This window comes from Opisthocomus hoazin, chromosome 5, assembly GCF_030867145.1.
Source record: "Opisthocomus hoazin isolate bOpiHoa1 chromosome 5, bOpiHoa1.hap1, whole genome shotgun sequence".
Lineage (NCBI taxonomy): Eukaryota > Metazoa > Chordata > Aves > Opisthocomiformes > Opisthocomidae > Opisthocomus > Opisthocomus hoazin.
The window spans coordinates 85,612,664-85,631,538 of record NC_134418.1 but is presented as its reverse complement, the minus strand read 5'-3'; the positions used below and the strand labels follow the sequence as shown (position 1 = coordinate 85,631,538).

Genomic DNA, 18,875 nt, shown 5'->3' with positions numbered 1-18,875 from the left:
GTTTCTGAAAAGACAATTCTTGTTCTGGTTACGTAGGCAAATTGTACACACTTGCTTAAAGATGCTTATGTTTAGAGGTACAACTGTAAAACATGAGAGCATTTGGCATTTTAAGTTTTAGCTGTGATGTGGCGAAAAATCCAAATTCTTTTCGAAAAGAGATTGAGAATGAGTTAAATAGTAGTTGTAACTATTAGAATCTTCATTTACATCTGGTTCTCTACGACCTTATCCAGAAAGTACTTTTCGAGATGAAAGCTCTTAAATACTTCACCTTGAAACCCTGGAAGATACATTAATAATTGTGTTCTCCGCAGGGGTCTCTTAGACTTCAGAGTGTTGGAAGGACGGGAAGCCTCTGTATTTGTCTCCTCCACCACACACAGCTTGTGCAAAGCTGTAGAGCTTCTAGGGTGACTTCCACACAGGAGCTACATGCTTTGTAGTGAGCTGAGTGTGATGCTTTTGTACTTATTTGGCACTGTTAGCTAGGCTGTAGATTGTTCAGACTGTCAGTAACTACTCTGCTTGCCAAGATCCAGCTGCTTGGCACGTTCAGAGGAAAAGAAAGTGTTCTAAAGAAACAGAGTACTCCAGTTGGGTTGACCAGAAGTAAACGTAACTACGTGTGTTCGGCACGCCCCGCTTGTGAGAGGTAATGTCATAGCAGACGGAGCGCTCGGAGAGCAGCCAGCAGCGGGGATAAGCACGCATGCCACGCTTATCTCAAGCTGCACCTTTGCTCAGCGTTGCTCAGATTGCGCTGCCTGAAGTTCTGTGCAGTGGTTCAGGGCGCAGAATTGTTTGGCTGTTGAGTCTCTGTTTCCTGGAGGCTCCACTGAGAAGGAAGGAGTTTGGCATATGTATTTTATATATATATTATATATGTATATTCAAGCCCCGCCTGGACGCGGTGCTGTGCAGCCTGCTCTGGGTGACCCTGCTTGGGCAGGGGGTTGGGCTGGGTGACCCACAGAGGTCCCTGCCAACCCTGACCAGTCTGTGATTCTGTGATATTATATATACCAAATACATATACCACATCTTTGACTTGCAAGTGATATAAATAATGATGGGGGAAGAAACTTAGCGCTGTCTGCAGTAGCATAATTAAATCTTAACTGAATGAATTGGGGCAAACTAAATTCAAGATCATAAATATGAAGGGAGAAGCTGTTCTTGATTTTGTGTGGTGTAACAAACACTGATTCAGTAAAAAATGGTATACTGGAATACTTGTGGACAGAAACACTCTGGCCAGTGGTCTGCCTCGCTAAATTCCTAGGAATCCTGCTCATCTTTAAACATCATACTGTGCTTAAATGGCTGTTCATGCCTTTAAAAAAGTTTATAGCAAGACCACATGCCAGAAGTTGAATAAGAATTGCATGTTGCCACGTGCTTTTTTGCATTAGATTCTAGCTGGTAGAAGGAATCGATTTTTATTTACTTATTCTTACTAGCCCCAGGCAACATTTTATCATGTTTGCAAACACTTTGATTCCTTTGTGCTGTTTGGTGGAAGTGATAGGTTTTGGTTAGTGAAGACTAAAATGAACAGAGCACCCAGTTGTATTTTCAGATTGAAGGTAAAGCATGCGATGAACAACTTCGATAGTTCACAAAATATTCTGAATTTTGCACTGACTGAAGGATAGGAAAGGTGATGGCAGTTATTATATGCTATCAAGTTTAGAAAAGCATTAACTGATACTATCAGGATTCTATTTGCTCTTCCCCTGCCTGCTTTATAGCGATATTCAGCAATTAGCAGTAGGATTACTGAGCTTCCTTACTCAGGGTCAGGATCTTTACGTACAGCTGCTCCCCCAATCTTTCTTCCTTCTCGTTATGGAAATGAGCCTTGATAACTTTATGCTGGTACAAAACTCCATACGCTGGGGTGAGCGGAGACGTTTATTCATAGGTTACCATTTTAAGAAGCCTTGGTAGGCAAAGCTTAATTTCACTGACTGCTTTCCTCCTCCTCCCCCTTAAATATGCTGTGGTGAAAATAGGCTGAGTCGGTGCGTTCTTACTGGCCGTGGGTAATTCTCCTTGCCAAGCTTCTGCAGCGACGTAGGAGCAATGAAAAAGACAGTTTTTGTCATGCTGTCTACACGCTGGCAGCTGAGAATTCTTAGTGTCTTCCTTTTAACTTGGGGTCCCCACGCATACCTTTTGAGGGGAACAAACCCCAGACATCCCCCAAAATGGCTTCTGTTTGCAGAACTGAAAAATGTAACTTTTGTGCACGACGATCACATTTAGACAAAGATGTCCGGTTTTGTCTAGTGCTAGAATATTTCTTTGAAAACTAATTTAAAATGGAAAGTTTAGTCTTGCTAGGTCAAATACGGCAGTTTAATTTTCATCTTTGTATCTAATCTTGCACTCACGCTGCTGTAGCATGTTTGCGAGGTGGCTCGTTCTCCCCTTGGTGTATTAATTTTGTTTTGCCTTTCTGGGCTTTTCGCCCTGCCGGAAGCTTTACTCTTACAGAATCTGCGCGTTTTGCACTGCAAAATTTCTGACACGCTCCTCTGTAACTCTTTGCCATTAAGAGCAAGCACCATTTAAAAAACGCCATCACTTCCAGAGTCATAACAGCTTTTTGAGTGTTCTACTCACTCTGTTCCTTGATGCTTCACAACTGGATGCAATTCTGAAATTCCCAGTAAATTCAGTGTTCTTATCTTCTTAGACAAATATAACACTTCTTGTCTTTCAACAGCTCTGCAAAGGCAGAAAAATTTGCCTCGTGCTGCCTTCAAAACCAAACAGTTTCTTCAAACTCCATCTACAAAAGGAGGTAATTAACTTACACCTCTTATCAAGCTCCAGCAAATCTCTGATAATTGTTCACCTGCATTAAATCTCACACATCCTAGATTAGTAAAATTGCTGTTGCATGTCGAGATTAACCCAGTGGTCCTTGCTGTATCAAAGCGTATAACATGTTGGTCCAAATATTAAAAAAAAACAACCCTCTACCATGTAGGGGGAAAGAAAAAGTGCTAACTTGGGTTTTGAGGTAAAATACAAGGATTGGTGACTTCTAGCATTAATCGGGAAATCTGGATTAGACAAGTAGACTCCTGAATCCATATTCAGTAGGGCTGCATTGGGGTAGGAATCTTTTAAATTGTAAAAGACAGTTTTCTAAAACAAAAGTTGTAAAAAAAAAAAAAAAAAATATATATATATATATATGTATATATATTTTTTTTTTTCTTGTACAAAAATATGCAGGCAAGTGAAAATATCATCCTTTGTGCTGGAAACAGAAGCTAATGAGTTCATCCTTGAAAAGATGAGATAGAATGTCAACTTGTCTTGCGCAGAGAGGCAGATGCACTCACGCTTTTTCTTTCTGTCTCCAAACTAGAAGATTAACCCCAACATGCAGTAATTTAGATTGTATTTTTTTCTCAAGGAATTAGAGACTGTTGTACATACTAGTCCAGTTTTCCAGTGGCTGAAGTTGGCTTCTTTTGGAGGAGAAAGTGAAATATATTGACTCTCTAATCCAATTAGACAAGTTTTAACTGATTTTTTTAATTAATTCTGGCAGCCTTGTTGTGTGACACTGCCTCAGCTTCACTCCTAAGATAAAACAAGTTAAGGAGTTTGGTTTGAAGCATAGCTGGTCCTGTTGTCTGTTACAGTCCAGAAGATCTCATTTTAAAGATGGGATTTCACTTGAGACCAGTTGGTAAGCTCTGTGTATGCTGGAGTGCTCTAAGGATTGGAAGAGTCCCTCGTGCAGATACTGAGTGTGGCCGACAAAATGTTGGTGTTTCAGTGGTTTAACAACGCCAACTTCTTTGAGTCTACTCCATTCCATGCAGAAAGTCCTAGGGAAGTACAATGACTTTGAAACAGGTTCACATGGCTCAGCAAGAGGTCTCTAACAGTTTTCATAGTATTTCATACCAAGGGGTGGAAAGCTCTCGATGTTCTGCTTTGGCGTAAGGCCACCATCTCGATTCCTCTGCAAAGCTTTCCATGCTGCCTGTCCAGCGGTCCATGCTTTCACCTTCATCTGGATGCCTGGAACATTTATGAGGTCAATGGCCTGGTCTGGAGCTGTGGAAATGTACAAAAAATTAACTTCTCTTTGAGTTGATGTTATTTGTAAAAATTTTACTAAACCCCAGAGAATGAGGAACTGAGCATGTTGCACTGCCAGTTAGGTATTCCAGTTCATAGCTGCTGTCGTTCCTCACTGCAGGTGAGGACCCAACGTGTCCTTTTCAGTTATTTGCTATTTTGTGGTCCTTCGTGTGTTGATATTCTTGCTTCTGATCCGAGATTCTCATGAGTATAGAAGCATTATGCAGTAATGAAACAAAAACTTTGTTTCAAAATAGTAAAGGACTAGGAGCAGCAGCTGGGTTTAGTTTCTTAAAATACTGCTCTTTACACAGCTTGACACCTCTCACACACAGATGTGGGCTTTTTTTTTTTTACCATTCTGTGTAAACCAGTTCAAAATACATTCAAATAACTCTATACTTCACCGTAACAGATTTGTTAAGGCTTACACAGCAATCCAGTAGAATCACAGAATGGTTTGGGTCACCTAGTCCAACCCTGTGCCATGAGCAGGGCCATCTCCACCTAGACCAGGTTGCTCAGAGCCCCATCCAAGCTGGCCATGAATGGTTCCAGGGATGAGGCATCAACCACCTCTCTGGGCAACCCATGCCAGGGTTTCACCACTCATAAAACATTTCTTCCTTCTATCCAGTCTAAATCTACCTTCTTTTAGTGTAAAGCCATTACCCTTTGTCCTGTCGCTACAGGCCCCGCTAAAAAGATTGTCCCCACCTTTCTTCTGAGCCCCCTGTAAGTACTGAAAGGCTGCTATGAGGTCTCCCTGGAGCACTGCCCGTATGCATTTACGTGGTTTTATTAAACACGGACCAGCTCCGCACTGCACGTGGGTATATGATCACCAAATAGTCTTCGACTAAGGCAGTACCTCGCTCTCTGTGATCCTGTCTTACAAACAGGCCAAGCTGAGATTTATTAAATACCCCTCACTGCTCTGAGGCCGAATTCTTCGTATGTAGAGAAGAATTGTTAGGTAGGTCGCCAGAGATCGCGTCATGTGGACTGCTCTGGAGGCCACGGCACGCTGGAAGAAGACAGTTCGCTGCTTTATGTGCCAGAATGAATGCGGCTCTCGGCGGCGGCAGGAGCCGTTCGATGAACTGGCAGCTCGAGTTGGGAGCGTGCTGAGATATGGGCAGCAGAAAGCGGGAGAGAATGGAGAGGATTAATTTACTGGAGGCTGGCTTCCACTGGCACCGTGACAAGCTTTCTGCAGCTCTTCATTGCTTACGTTCTGTACCTAAAATCCTCATTCCTATTGTGCCCGTAAGCGGCCCGGCGCTTCAGTTTTCATACACTAGCATTGCTCCGTGGGCCACGTGCTGACGTGAGGCTGCATTTGTGTTCAGAGCAGGTGTCGTAACAAGAAGCATAGCAGTAAAAGGTACTGATGCTTACACTGTAGGATCACTTGGAAATCCTGCAGGTGCGACTGCACCGCTGTTACAGGCAACGTCACCTCTTAAAAACTTCTAAGATGTCATCTGCCTTAGTCCTAGGAGCACCTCGCTGCTCTTCTTGCCCAGTCATTCTGCTGTTACTGCTCTCCTTAATCCATCCTCTGGCTTGAAACCGAGGTTTTTATTTCAAGGGCTTTTATTTGAAGGGCTTTAATTTATTCTCTGCACCACTCACTGTCGCGTATTGTTGACATCTCCGCCACCTTTTTTGTCAGCTTTTCCCACGAGTGGCTTCATGCTGAGTTTGATGTCATCGTCAGTGGAAAGGCCCTCTTGGATAATCCAGAAAGGAATCAAATCCTCTTCACATCAGCAGCGAGGCACATAATAATCTTCCTAGATATCCCCTGTAAGGAATGGCTTCAGAATACAACCTGAAAACTGCCACTTCCTCTGCACCCCGTTTAGGAGGTCACGTTCCTCTCATCAGTCGTCCCTCCTCTCGCCCCTCCTGCTCTTAGTGGGTCTTCCTTGTAAAAAGAGACTAAAAGCTCTGTGAAGGACCACCTTCTTTATGGACAACATCTGTTAAAGAGGACTCAACGTTGGTCTCTGTAGAAAAGTTTATGTAGTGGAGGAAAGAGTAGTTCATGCAAAGTCACTAAATGTAAACGTGATTTTGGTTTGCTTTCCTGATTTACTGACTCACCCTAATCAGTTTGAAAAGCTGATGAAATTCCATTTAATTATTAAGTTGGCGAATTATTTTCAGTATTCTGTTTAGTGATGCACTGTGCATGTTTTGAAAATACTTGTTATACTTGTGAAGAATTGCACTTAAGGTTCGTCAAAGACCTGTTGAATATTCTTTTTGTCAGTATTTCTGCTGTGAGGATCAGTCGTCATTCACCGCTAGCTGTCTACTAAAATGCAGAAGTAATTCCTGAGTACACAGTAAATAAGAATACTTGCTGTTGCATTAAGAGCATTGAGTAAGATAGGTATATCATACAGAAATAAATGGTTGGTGGAGTGCATTGGCACGTACGCCTTGCTGCACAGAGTGTGCTGCGTTGGAAGTCTAAGCCTCTGAATGGGTTTTCACTGGCTTATTCACCTGTCCCAGAAGGGACTCGATAGACCTACATACTAAAGTATTTGAATTCAGATATTAGTTATATTAGTAATTTAGATGGCATTTGTAAAAAGAGAAAGGCTATAAATTGCTACAGCTGTCTGGTTTACGTTTCATAGCAGCGCCTTTGGGTTGAGGGTTGGCTGACCCTGTCTTCCCCCCACCCACCCCCATCAGCCAATAAATCTGGGACATGACCGTATCTTTAGGTGAATTCTAATTCAATGGATTTGGTTAAGAAGAGCATAAAAGAAACATGAAGGTGCTCTGTGCTCAGAACTCTGTCATTGAAAGCCAACATACACTTTGAATCTGTTTAAAGACTGTATTGCACTGCAATCCTGTATTCTTCAGGGCGTTCCTTCAGGGAATTAAGCTCACGTGTTTCTGAAGCAGCTAAATTTCTTCTCAACAAACATGTTCTCCTCTGTTTCTTTCAACTTAACTGATAGAATGGTTAGAGCCCTACTAGCATTACTTATAAATCCAGATAAGTAAATATTTGTAGTGAGAAAATAGGGCATTAGAGTTCTGATATCAAAACCACATGACGAAGGGGACATCTGAATTCCTGTTTCTCATTGCTGCTTGATTGGCTGTATTCATTATACATCCCATGTTGTTTGAATTTTCACATCGAGTGATTTCCTGGTTTTAATTTCAGTTACGTGGCAGCTTCAGCTTGGAAGTAACTCCCGTATTTTATTTTCCAGTACCTTCTTCGAGTAAATTCCGCCCACCTGCAGCACCGTCTCCCCTCGCTCTCCGACAACCAGTGAAAGCGTTCGGTAACCACGCACCCGGCTCGGTTGCTCCTGCCGAAGCCGCGCAGCTGACGCACAGCAGCTCTTCCCCGGGGCTCCTCGTCGCCCCGAGCTCAGGCTTGCCCAGCCCTGCCAGCGCCATCCACAGCACCACGCTCCCCAGGCCGGCGGGGACAGCCGGGATGAGGAGCGGTTTGCCCAGACCCAGTGCCCCTTCCACGGGGGGCATCCCAGTGCCTCGCAGCAAACTTGCACAGCCTGTCCGCAGGTGAGGACGTGACGGGAGGCCTTAGCTGGGGGTTTTTGTAGTGAATTATGTACGTGGTGTGTTTGTGCAGCACGGATTTGTGCAGCGCTCCTTCCTGCAGTTCTGCCTTTGATCGCAAGGTCTTTAGGATGGAAATGGAGATCCCCCTGTCAAGTACGTGCATATCTTTCCAAAATAGTTTGGAAGCAAAACCAAGAGAAAAAGAGTCTTGAATTAGAGAGTGAAAGCAAAATGAGTAACGAAAGATACTGAACTAAGCAAAGTGCCTTAGTCTGGGCTGAGAGGGCAGTAAGAATTTGTCTCCACATGGTAAAAAGTTAGCAAAATATAGCTGGCAAGTGAAAACTCACCTGTACAACTGAGTCACACATTCTGAAGTCAGAACTGTTCTCCTCTTGTAATCCCTAAGTCAAGCGGTGGTACCAGGATGAGAGCAGTTTCTGCCCTTGGGCAGCTCGAAGCTTGAGGAAGGAGGACACGTGAGGACAGAGGAGGCATCTGTAGCATTTCCTAAACATAACGTAAAAATCAAGACGGTAAACCCACGGGACAAACCAGAATTTTCAGCTCCAGCATAACCTCTGTGCCAGCACCCAGCTGTAGAAGTTGCCCGATGTCGGAGTGCTTTGGAAGACAGCCCCAAGGGAGACTTCAGAGTTCCGTGGAAGGGCCACGTGGCGGTTTGCCTTCAGGTGAATCAGGAGGAGGTGACGGGTAGTTCAGAGCATGTGCTCTTAGTGCCGTGCTGATGTGGATTTTCACTGCACGTGCCAAGTGGAAGCCAGCTAAAGGAGGAGTCACCTGTGAGGAACACCAAGAACCCCCTTAACCAGAAAAGGCAGACAGTTGGTGTCCAGTACCGCAGAAAAGATGAAACAGCCGTAAATAGCGAAGTGGAGGAGTTGAGTTCTGCAGGGAGCGCTGGGCAGGACCAGTGGCTGTCACGGTACTGACTGGTTTGCACGCCAAGTCCCTCAGTGGCATGACACTTCATGGAAGAAGTAGTTAGTTGGTTTTGACAGGAACTTTTTAACTGCAGCAAAGTGTGGTCATCCGAATCACAACTTGTCTTACAGAAAAGCGTTTCACTTAGTAAACTTCAAAACTATTTTTTTGGAAAGTTTGCATACATAACGCAGTATCTGGGCTCAGTGCAATAATTAATTTTCTGTGAATGTCAAGATTTTGATGTAAGCAAAACGTAGTAGGCTGAAGAATGATTTCCCTGTTTACACAGCACTGGAAAGAAATGGCTTATTTTTAGACAGCTGCAGGTTAAGTTTGTGTTCTCTCACAAAATAATAGCAAAAAGTTCTCTATTTATACAGATGTTTTTCTGATGCTGTAGTTGCCAAGATAGAACACACAGAACCTGAAACTGAAAATACTTTGGGGCTTGTGTTAAGCAGACCGTATTGCAGAGAAGTAAATGAGTGAAATGTACATTTCAATTATTTACAGAATGTTTGAATTCTTCCATGTTGTAGGTGGAGACTTTGGCAGTTGTGCATGAAACTGAAAAATAATCTCATTTTCTTTTAGATCGTTACCCACTCCCAAAACCTATGGCAACGTGAAAGATGAGAGTTGGAAAGATGGCTGCTACTGAACTGCAAAGCTGAATGCCGAGTTGCGGTGCTCACGGATGCTTCCTCACCGGGCTGAAAGACAGCTTGACGCTGCAGACTGTTCAGATGTGACTTTTGGGATTTGTAAAAATTCCGGACCTCTCTGTCTCTAATTAGCACAAACTGGCAGAGATTGTAAAGCAGCACTTTAATGACATCTAACATCAGATGTTTGGTGACCATACAATCACTTCTACGTTAAATTGCTATCAGTCGTTTGGGGGTTTCTTTTTTTCTTGCTTGCTAAAAATGTATCAATGTGAGCATTTACGACAGCGGCCAATGTCTGGGCAAAAACCTCACGAATGCCAAAGAAGTGTCCATCTTGAAAAACAGCAAGTACACCAGTCAGCTTCCGTGGCCCAGAAGGTCGTTGTCAGCCGGTTCCAGCTCAGCAGAGAGGTTGGTGGGTACGTGCTGTTGAGAGACGACTGCGCTCATCGGAGCTCACGCTCCGAGGGCAGACTGCTGCAGCGCTGGCGGGACGTTGCTTGTCGCAACGGTGCGAGGCTCTGGCTGGGGAAGGCGGTGAGTCCGTCCTTCGGAAGGAATCCCAGGTGACGCCGGAGGGCGAGGCAGAGCGGCGAGCGGTAGCCGTGGCTTTCGTTAACGGTGAAGGTTTGAAGGTAGCAGCCACATGCAAATGCAGTAGTACAGATCGCATCTTCCCTGCGCTGAGTTATCGGCTTTACGTGCTCTTACACGTTGGATCGCCAAAAGGGCTTTGTATCTCTCTGACCTTCAAGTTCCTGGCTCAGGAAAGATGCGTTTGTAGCCACGTTTTTGCCACATGGCTCGCTATTTGGGGAAACCTTTTGTTTTTTTACCGCAGGTTTCCTTAAAAAGGAAAGAGCGAGTCGTCCTGTTAGTTTATTCTAATACCATACCACTATGCTTGCAGCCCGGAGCAGCTGTAAATGCTGACAGTTACGGAGGAGGAGACACAACTATGCACTTGTAACATACAAATTTTAAGGTAATGAGTTGACTCTTGATGCCAAATGATATTCATTTAGGTGATGTTCCGTGGTATGAGGGAGTTTTCTGTATCCTATTTTTTTACTTTCATCCATTTCTTAAATTGGTTTATTTTAAATTGTAAATATTTTTACAGAAGATATTGCCCATGTAAGTGTGTTTAAATATGTACTTTGCCTTACATATGTGTATCTTACATTACTAGTAACAGTATGAAACCTGCTACGTCTGTTTACAAGCTATTAAATTCCTCTGGTGGCTCTGACTTAACTCTGACACCTTTTGCTCAGAACAACTCATTCACATATTTAGCCTTTGAACCATTGTTTTCTGTTTTGGAAGACGTCATGCGAGCATCTGTAACTAAAGTTGTATGGGGTGGGACTAGTGAAAGGGAAGGGGTTTTGTCTGGAGACTCAGTATTTTGGATGTGCAGTCGATGAAGTAAGAGAACGCGAGTGGTGTAGCCTGTGCGCAGCGACTGACGAGCGCTACGAGTTGGCTTGGACAGTAGGGAGCCTTCAGCCCCGCTGGGATCTGAGCGTGGCACTGCTGGTGTGTCCTGACTCCCACCTCCGAGAGGGTGACTCACCCGGAACGTTCTAGCACTTGAATTTCAGGCCAGCATTAAGCTGTTCCTGGATGAGAAGCCATGCGATACTGCTTGACTAGGAAAAAGCCAAACAGGATGGAGTGGAGACGTCGTTTGCAGCTCAGATGGCTCGAGCAAACTTTGGGTTAGTGACCAACTTCACGCTCCAGACCAGGGTCTGTGCTGAGGCTCTGAAGTCAGGGTATCCCATATACTGTAACTCGGTGAGATGTCAGCAGCGCTAGAGAAACCCCGTGGCGCCAGGAGACCAGTCCCTGCCACCAGTCTGGTGGCATCTCCCGCCGCCACGAAGCCAGAGAGGGGACTCGATCAAACGCGCGTCTTCTCATTAAAGCCTAAATTGTAACTTTTCAGCAAAGCTGCTGTCTTCATTGAAAAAAGGTGAATTTTAATTGGTGGGTTTTATCAAATGCTCAATCAACTTTTAAATTTTGAAAGCCAGTTCAGATGAAGATACCGGGGGGTTTTACCATGGCTGCATCGACCTGTGGTGTCTGTGTCTTTTGAGTTAAGTAATTCATCACTTGGGTTAGCTCAGCTTCAGTTTTACAAGGATTCTTCTCTCTGCTCTTCTCCCCCCGAAACGCAGCCGACGGCTTCCTGACGAGACAGACCGGCTGTTCACTCGGAAGCCTTTGGGCATCACCAGTTCGTTCATATCAGGAGGTCACGGGGCTCGGTGTTTAGAGATTTACTGCAGAAGTGTGGGAATACAGATTTGATAAAACTAGTGCCTATGATTTACTTAACTTATGTTTGATATAGTAGTAAGGGTTTTATGAATGTGGGTTACTTTTTGTGCCAACAGCTCGGAATTGTTGTATGTGTGTAGGCAGGAGGACTTGTTCTGCTTCCAAAGTTATTTAATTTTTTTGTGTTTGAATGTTTTTGTAAGTGTTAAAAGTGTAAAAAAAAAAAATATAAAATATTCTTACCACAAAATACTTCCTGGATCATTATTTTAATGACCAATTGTTTTTAAAAGCCTTTAGAAACTTGGAGGGTATTGCTTTAGGGCTTTCCTGGTGGGCTGGGTTGCTTCTCAAGAACTGTCTTCACTCTTCCAGAAGTTGTCATCAGCTTCTGCCCCCTGTAATTGAGGAACAGAGTCCAATGCTGTGCGTGGGTGAAAGCTGTGATCTCCTGACAGACTGCGGGAGCCCTGTGCCGGGCCTCTGCTCTGGAGGGACAAGGTGTGATCAGTCACAGGATCACGGGCTGGTTTGGGTTGGGAGGGACCTTGAAGGTCATCTGGTTCCCAACCCCCCTGCCATGGGCAGGGACCCCTTCCACCAGCCCAGGGTGCTCAGAGCTCCATCCAACCTGGCCTTGAGCACTGCCAGGGAGGGGGCAGCCACAGCTTCTCTGGGCAACCTGGGCCAGGGCCTCACCACCCTCATGGGGAAGAATTTCTTCCCAATATCTGATCTAAATCTGCCCTCTTTTAGTTTACAGCCGTTCTCCCTTGTCCTTACAGGCCCTGGTGAAAAGTCCTTCTCCAGCTTTTTTATGTGGAAAGCTGTTCTGAATTTTCATCCAGAGGGATTTCTTTGTGCAATTCGAAGTGCACAAGCTGCCCTGCTACTTTTACAGGATTTGTGCTGACTTCACCTCAAAAAACAAATTTTTCATTTTGAAAATTCTGGAATTGATGGAGAAAATCGAGCAACGTGAAAGTGTGGCTACTAAGCCGCCTGTGAATGGTTAAGTACCAGTTTTATCCAGTTCATACACGAATGCCTCTGTGTTGGCTCCCATACAAGCCCGAAGTCCGTTCTGAGCTGGGTAGCTGTCCGTAACCTGCATTTTGCTGGCAGGGGGTTGGGCTGGGTGACCCACAGAGGTCCCTGCCAACCCCTACCCGTCTGTGATTCTGCTCAGCTGTCACCGAGTCGGTAAGCCTGCTCCCATAACGTCAGGGCCGTCTTCTGCTCCTGTTGGCATTGATACAGTTAAGCTGGGGTTACTTCTACTGGGTGGGCACTTAAATTTTGTTAAACAGATGTAATAGCAGGCAGTGAGGCTCGCTGTTCATTGCTTGTCCCAGTGTGGTCCCCTATCTTGTAACTAAGCCAGCAGATTGAAACGTTCCCCCCGGCTATAGCGGAGTTACTAACGTAGAGCTGGCTTCACACCTACGGCTTCTGAAACGCAGCCCGCTCCTCCTCCAGCGTGTTCTCCATCAGCAAACACCGCTTGCCCCAGGTGCCTGCACAAATCACAGAACCACAGAGCTGTAGGGGTTGGCAGGGCCCTCTGGGGGTCACCCAGCCCAACCCCCTGCCCAAGCAGGGTCACCCAGAGCAGGCTGCACAGCACCGCGTCCAGGCGGGGCTGGAATATCTCCAGAGAAGGAGACTCCACAACCTCCCTGGGCAGCCTGGGCCAGGGCTCCGTCACCCTCAGAGGGAAGAAGTTCTTCCTCATGTTCAGCTGGAGCTTCCTCTGCTTCAGTTTGTGCCCGTTGCCCCTTGTCCTGTCGCTGGGCACCACTGGAAAGAGTCTGGCCCCATCCTCCTGACCCCCACCCTGCAGATATTTAGAGGCATTGATAAGGTCCCCTCGCAGCCTTCTCTTCTCCAGGCTGAACAAGCCCAGCTCCCTCAACCTCTCCTCGTAGCAGAGATGCTCCAGTCCCCTCCTCATCTTTACTGCCCAGACCAAGGGTCTGTTGGTTCTGTCCCCCCATTCCCCCCCCAGGGCTCATGCAGGCCCATAACCCCCCTGCTGATGCTGCTTCAACTGACCTGTCCACCATGTTACCAAAACCTTGTCCTCATTCTCATCCTTTTAAACAATAAAATACTTTAAATATTAAAATAAACTATTTTAAATATTAAAATTAAATATTTTAAATATTAAAATTAAATATTTTAACATATTAAAATTAAATATTTTAACATATTAAAATTAAATATTTAACATATTAAAATTAAAAAAAATTTTCTTTCTTTTTGTAAGAGTCCCTGTGGCTCTGCTAAGCGGGGTGCTGGCGCTGTGGAATTGCCACCCAGCACCCATCTCTGCGCAAACGCGCGATAAAGGCGATCCCCCCGCTCTCGGCGTACCTCAGACCACAGACCTGCAGGGTGAAACCCAAAAACCAAAAAATCACTGCGAGACCGGGCTACGGGAGACCCTGCTTCAGCTCCGGCTCCGCCACGCGCGTCTCGTGAGGCCTCGTTTATTTTCACCATCGCTGAGATGGGCGGCAGCCCCACAGCGCTGGGCAGGGCCGCCCAGTCCGTTCGCATCTGGTCTGGTACCGCGGGGTGAGTGAGGAGCAGGAACTCGCTCGACCTCGGCGGGTGAGCCCAAATGTCAGGGAGCGGATGATGTCTGCGGTAAATGTCAGCGCTGAGGGAATTTGTCTTTTCCCTTTTGAAAAAAGAAACCACAACGAAGGGATTTAACCGGGATCCGCTCTCCTTTATGCGTGAAAACTTCCCCGGGGCACTGGGAAAATTCTCCCAGCCAGCAGTGCCAGCCCTCCTGCCCGGTGCCCCGCTGCCAGCAGAAAAAAATGGTAAAAAAAAGAAAACCACCCCACCGTTTCCAAAACCACCCCGTGACCTCCTGCCCAAGGCTCACGGCTGCGCCGTGGGCTCTGCCCGTCCCTGACCTGCGTTCCCCAACCGTGACAGCTCCAGGCTCCTTTCCCCGCGCCCGCAGCTTCCATCGTAGAACCGAAGCACCAAAAAGCAGCAGTTTAGAGCGTACCCTCAGCCAGTCTGCTGATGGCACAGAGCTGGGAGGAGTGGTGGATACACTGGCAGGCTGTGCTGCCATCCAGCGAGACCTGGACAGGCTGGAGAGTTGGGCAGAGAGGAACCTGATGAGGTTCAACAAAGGCAAATGCAGGGTCCTGCACATGGGGAGGAACAACCCCAGGCACCAGTACAGGCTGGGGCGGACCTGCTGGAGAGCAGCTCTGCGGAGAGGGACTGGGAGTGCTGGGGGACGACAGGGTGACCATGAGCCAGCAGTGTGCCCTGGGTGCCAAGAAGGCAAATGGGATCCTGGGGTGCATCAAGAGGAGTGTGGGCAGCAGGGCGAGGGAGGTTCTCCTTCCCCTCTGCTCTGCCCTGGGGAGGCCCCATCTGGAGTCCTGTGTCCAGTGCTGGGCTCCCCAGTTCAAGAAAGATGAGGAGCTGCTGGAGAGAGTCCAGCGGAGGGCTGCGAGGATGAGGAGGCGACTGGAGCATCTCTCCTACGAGGAAAGGCTGAGGGAGCTGGGCTTGTTCAGCCTGGAGAAGAGAAGGCTGAGAGGGGACCTTAGAAATGCCTCTAAATATCTGCAGGGTGGGTGTCAGGAGGACGGGGCCAGACTCTTTCCAGTGGTGCCCAGCGACAGGACAAGGGGCAACGGGCACAAACTGAAGCAGAGGAAGCTCCAGCTGAACCCGAGGAAGAACTTCTTCCCTCTGAGGGTGACGGAGCCCTGGCCCAGGCTGCCCAGGGAGGCTGTGGAGTCTCCTTCTCTGGAGATATTCCAGCCCCGCCTGGACGTGGTGCTGTGCAGCCTGCTGTGGGTGACCCTGCTTGGGCAGGGGGTTGGGCTGGGTGACCCACAGAGGGCCCTTCCACCCCCTGCCATGCTGGGATTCTGTGATTCTTGCCCCAGGGCTGGACCTCCCCGTACCGGCTGCGGGTCTCGGCTCAACCCCTCTCTCCCACACCTCTGCTCTGGGCTGCCCTCCCCTGCAAAATCACTCAAGGGGTTTTTTAGTTTTCATTAGCAGATGATTTCTAGCATCATGTTCCCGCTTTCTGCATAGGAAGATAATTAAATAACATTAATTAGCACAGCAAGTCACTGTGCTGCCTACCAGCAACCTCATTTCAGAATTTGAATTCACAGGCAGCTTCCATTTATAGCCCATTTACACACTCTTTTTAGCCCTTTTACCGTTTTTCGTGCCTTTTTCACTCCTACAGACACCGCTGGGCTTTCTTTCTCCGGTCTCTCGGCGTCCGTCCCCGGACTCTGCAGACACCAGAGGCTGGTTTCACTTTCTCTGCACTTCTCCATCCGAAGTTGGGTCTAGTTTGGCTTCGGCTCACCCCATCGTCCTGAACTTACGCTCGATCATCCATCAGGTCCTGAGTGAATTTAACGGCTCTGTTTACGCCGGGAAAGCTCCAGCCTGAGGGCAGACCAAGCCCTCAAGCCCTCAAGCCGGCCACAAAAACCACCTCTCGTATTGTGACTTTACTGAAAAGAGAAGAGATGAAATTCAGCTTCCCTTTCCAGCCGGTCACCCTTCACTCCTGGAGATGCCAGGCTACCCCCCGGGTTAGCAGCGACCGTGCCACACCAGTCTTGGTATTTTCATCTCGTCGTTTAGATTTTATCATTTAGGACTTTTTATTTCTTGCCCTGGCTGCCAAGAAGGCCAATGGGATCCTGGGGTGCATTAGGAGGAGTGTGGCCAGCAGGTCAAGGGAGGTTCTCCTTCCCCTCTGCTCTGCCCTGGGGAGGCCCCATCTGGAGTCCTGCGTCCAGTTCTGGGCTCCCCAGTTCAAGAAAGATAAGGAGCTACTGGTGAGAGTCCAGCGGAGGGCTACGAGGATGATGAGGGGACTGGAGCATCTCTGCTACGAGGAGAAGCTGAGGGAGCTGGGCTTGTTCAGCCTGGAGAAGAGAAGGCTGAGAGGGGACCTTATCAATGCCTACAAATATCTGCAGGGTGGGGGTCAGGAGGATGGGGCCAGACTCTTTCCAGTGGTGCCCAGCGACAGGACAAGGGGCAACGGGCACAAACTGAAGCAGAGGAAGCTCCAGCTGAACACGAGGAAGAACTTCTTCCCTCTGAGGGTGACGGAGCCCTGGCCCAGGCTGCCCAGGGAGGCTGTGGAGTCTCCTTCTCTGGAGATATTCCAGCCCCGCCTGGACGCGGTGCTGTGCAGCCTGCTGTGGGTGACCCTGCTTGGGCAGGGGGTTGGGCTGGGGGACCCACAGAGGTCCCTGCCAACCCCGAACATTCTGTGATTCTGTGATTTTTCGTACGTATCACTGAAGTCTGAAGTATCCCTGTTAGCCTTTTTAGCGCCCAGTGGCTTTAAACCTCCTGAAAGGTGTAGGATTTCAGAATTCTTTTCCCACTGCCCTGGGTTTTTCCACCGAAATGCGTAGCACCACGCAGCATCACCTCAGGGCTGCGGGATGTCGCAAGGCTGGCACGGAGCTGCTCACCGCTGGCGTGGGCTACACGCGCCCTACACCCCTCTCCTCTCCCCACAGCAGGTCCCCCTCCGGGTCACACAGCACCCGAGCTCAGCCCACCTCCGGAGCAGCTCCTCCGAGCAACCTACGCGTAGCAGCGAGCCACCAGCTCGTGGAATTAGGGGGCAGGAGCCCTTGTCGCATGGAGACCACCTCGGCGCTCGGCAGCAGCGGTGACTGCGGACCGGTGCCGTCACCACTCTGCAGCGGGGAGGACATCCCCGTCCCCTCTCCTGCAGCACCCAGCTTCTCAGGGCTTCCAGGTTTGGGCCTCTGATCCAAGAAATCCACGGGGAAGAGCTCAGCCACCCGCATCTTCGCGCAAGGGGCAGGGGAAGTAGCGTTTGGTGTTTTAGTGCTCGGGACCTGGCTTGCCCAACCACTTTTGCTGTTCGTTATGGCCTTAAAATCACAGTTTTGGTTACCTAAGGTCTTTCTGCACCTCTTATTTCTGGGATAATATCTTTTATTATCAAGTAAAGGTTGAGACTCCTTCCCCTCTACACTGCCCTGGTGAGGCCTCATCTAGAGTACTGTGTCCAGTTCTGGGCTCCCCAGTTCAAGAAGGATGAAGAGCTACTGGAGAGAGTCCAGCGGAGGGCTACAAGGATGGTGAGGGGACTGGAGCATCTCCACTACGAGGAGAGGTTGAGGGAACTGGGCTTGTTCAGCCTGAAGAAGAGAAGGCTGCGAGGGGACCTTAGAAATGCCTACAAATATCTGAAGGGTGGGTGTCAGGAGGATGGGGCCAAGCTCTTTTCAGTGGTGCCCAGTGACAGGACAAGGGGCAATGGGCACAAACTGAGGCACAGGAAGTTCCGTCTGAACATGAGGAGGAACTTCTTCCCTCTGAGGGTGACGGAGCCCTGGCCCAGGCTGCCCAGGGAGGCTGTGGAGTCTCCTTCTCTGGAGATATTCAAGACCCACCTGGACAAGATCCTGTGCAGCCTGCTGTAGGTGACCCTGCTTCGGCAGGGGGGTTGGACTAGATGACCCACAGAGGTCCCTTCCAACCCCTACTATTCTGTGATTCTGTGATTCTGAGATCACTGCCAAAAACCTCTTGAATTTGAAAAGGAGAGGGCCGGGGTGCTCACGGCGAGTGCCGGCAGGCTGCGGGGACAGGAGCAGCGAGCTGCGAGGCAGCTTCTCCGCCCGAAGGGACAAAAGTCGGGAGGACATGGCACGCGAGACGCTGCCAGCTCGATAAAATCTGCGAGCGGCTCAGACCTCAGATCTGGGCTGTGAACCCTGGCTGACGTTTGCCAGCCCCCCGTGGCCCCGACGTGCTGCCAGCACGGTGATGTTTTATCGACGCCGGCGGGCGTCACAGCGCAGGACAACGAGCGTCTGGGTGAGGTCCTGGAGAGTGGTAACGGGGCTGGGAGGAGCTGTGCGGGGTCACCCGAAGGGAGGTGATGCTGCCAGGATGACTGCCCGAACTCTCCTGGGGAACGCTGAGCCTCCCTGGCCAGGCAGCCCTGGGCACCATGGTCTTGATCTGCTCCACCAGTGTCCAGCCTGAAATCTCCCACAGCAGCTTCAACCCATCACGTCCAGCCTGAACCTCTCTCAGCAGCTTCAACCCACCACTGTCCAGCCGGCACCTCTCTAGCAGCAGCTTCAACCCACCAGCGTCCAGCCTGAACCTCTCTCAGCAGCTTCAACCCACCACTGTCCAGCCGGAACCTCTCTAGCAGCAGCTTCAACCCATCGCATCCAGCCTGAACCTCTCCTAGCAGCT

The 18,875-nt window shown here is 48.4% G+C and overlaps 1 protein-coding gene across 3 annotated transcripts in view; it reads left to right on the top strand.

Moving 5' to 3' along the window:
• Positions 1–11,847, top strand: part of SLAIN2 (SLAIN motif family member 2) — a 37,029-nt gene extending 25,182 nt beyond the window's left edge. The window contains exons 7-9 of one of the 3 annotated variants that reach the window (XM_075422032.1): positions 2,735–2,812; positions 7,368–7,686; positions 9,229–11,847. In XM_075422032.1, coding sequence (XP_075278147.1) covers positions 2,735–2,812; positions 7,368–7,686; positions 9,229–9,295 — 464 coding nt within the window. In that variant the 3' untranslated portion in view covers positions 9,296–11,847. Of the gene's footprint in view, positions 1–2,734; positions 2,813–7,367; positions 7,687–9,228 lie in introns of those variants that run through there. The other 2 variants (XM_075422033.1, XM_075422034.1) reach the window with 2 other exon arrangements.
• Positions 11,848–18,875: the final 7,028 nt, after the last annotated feature.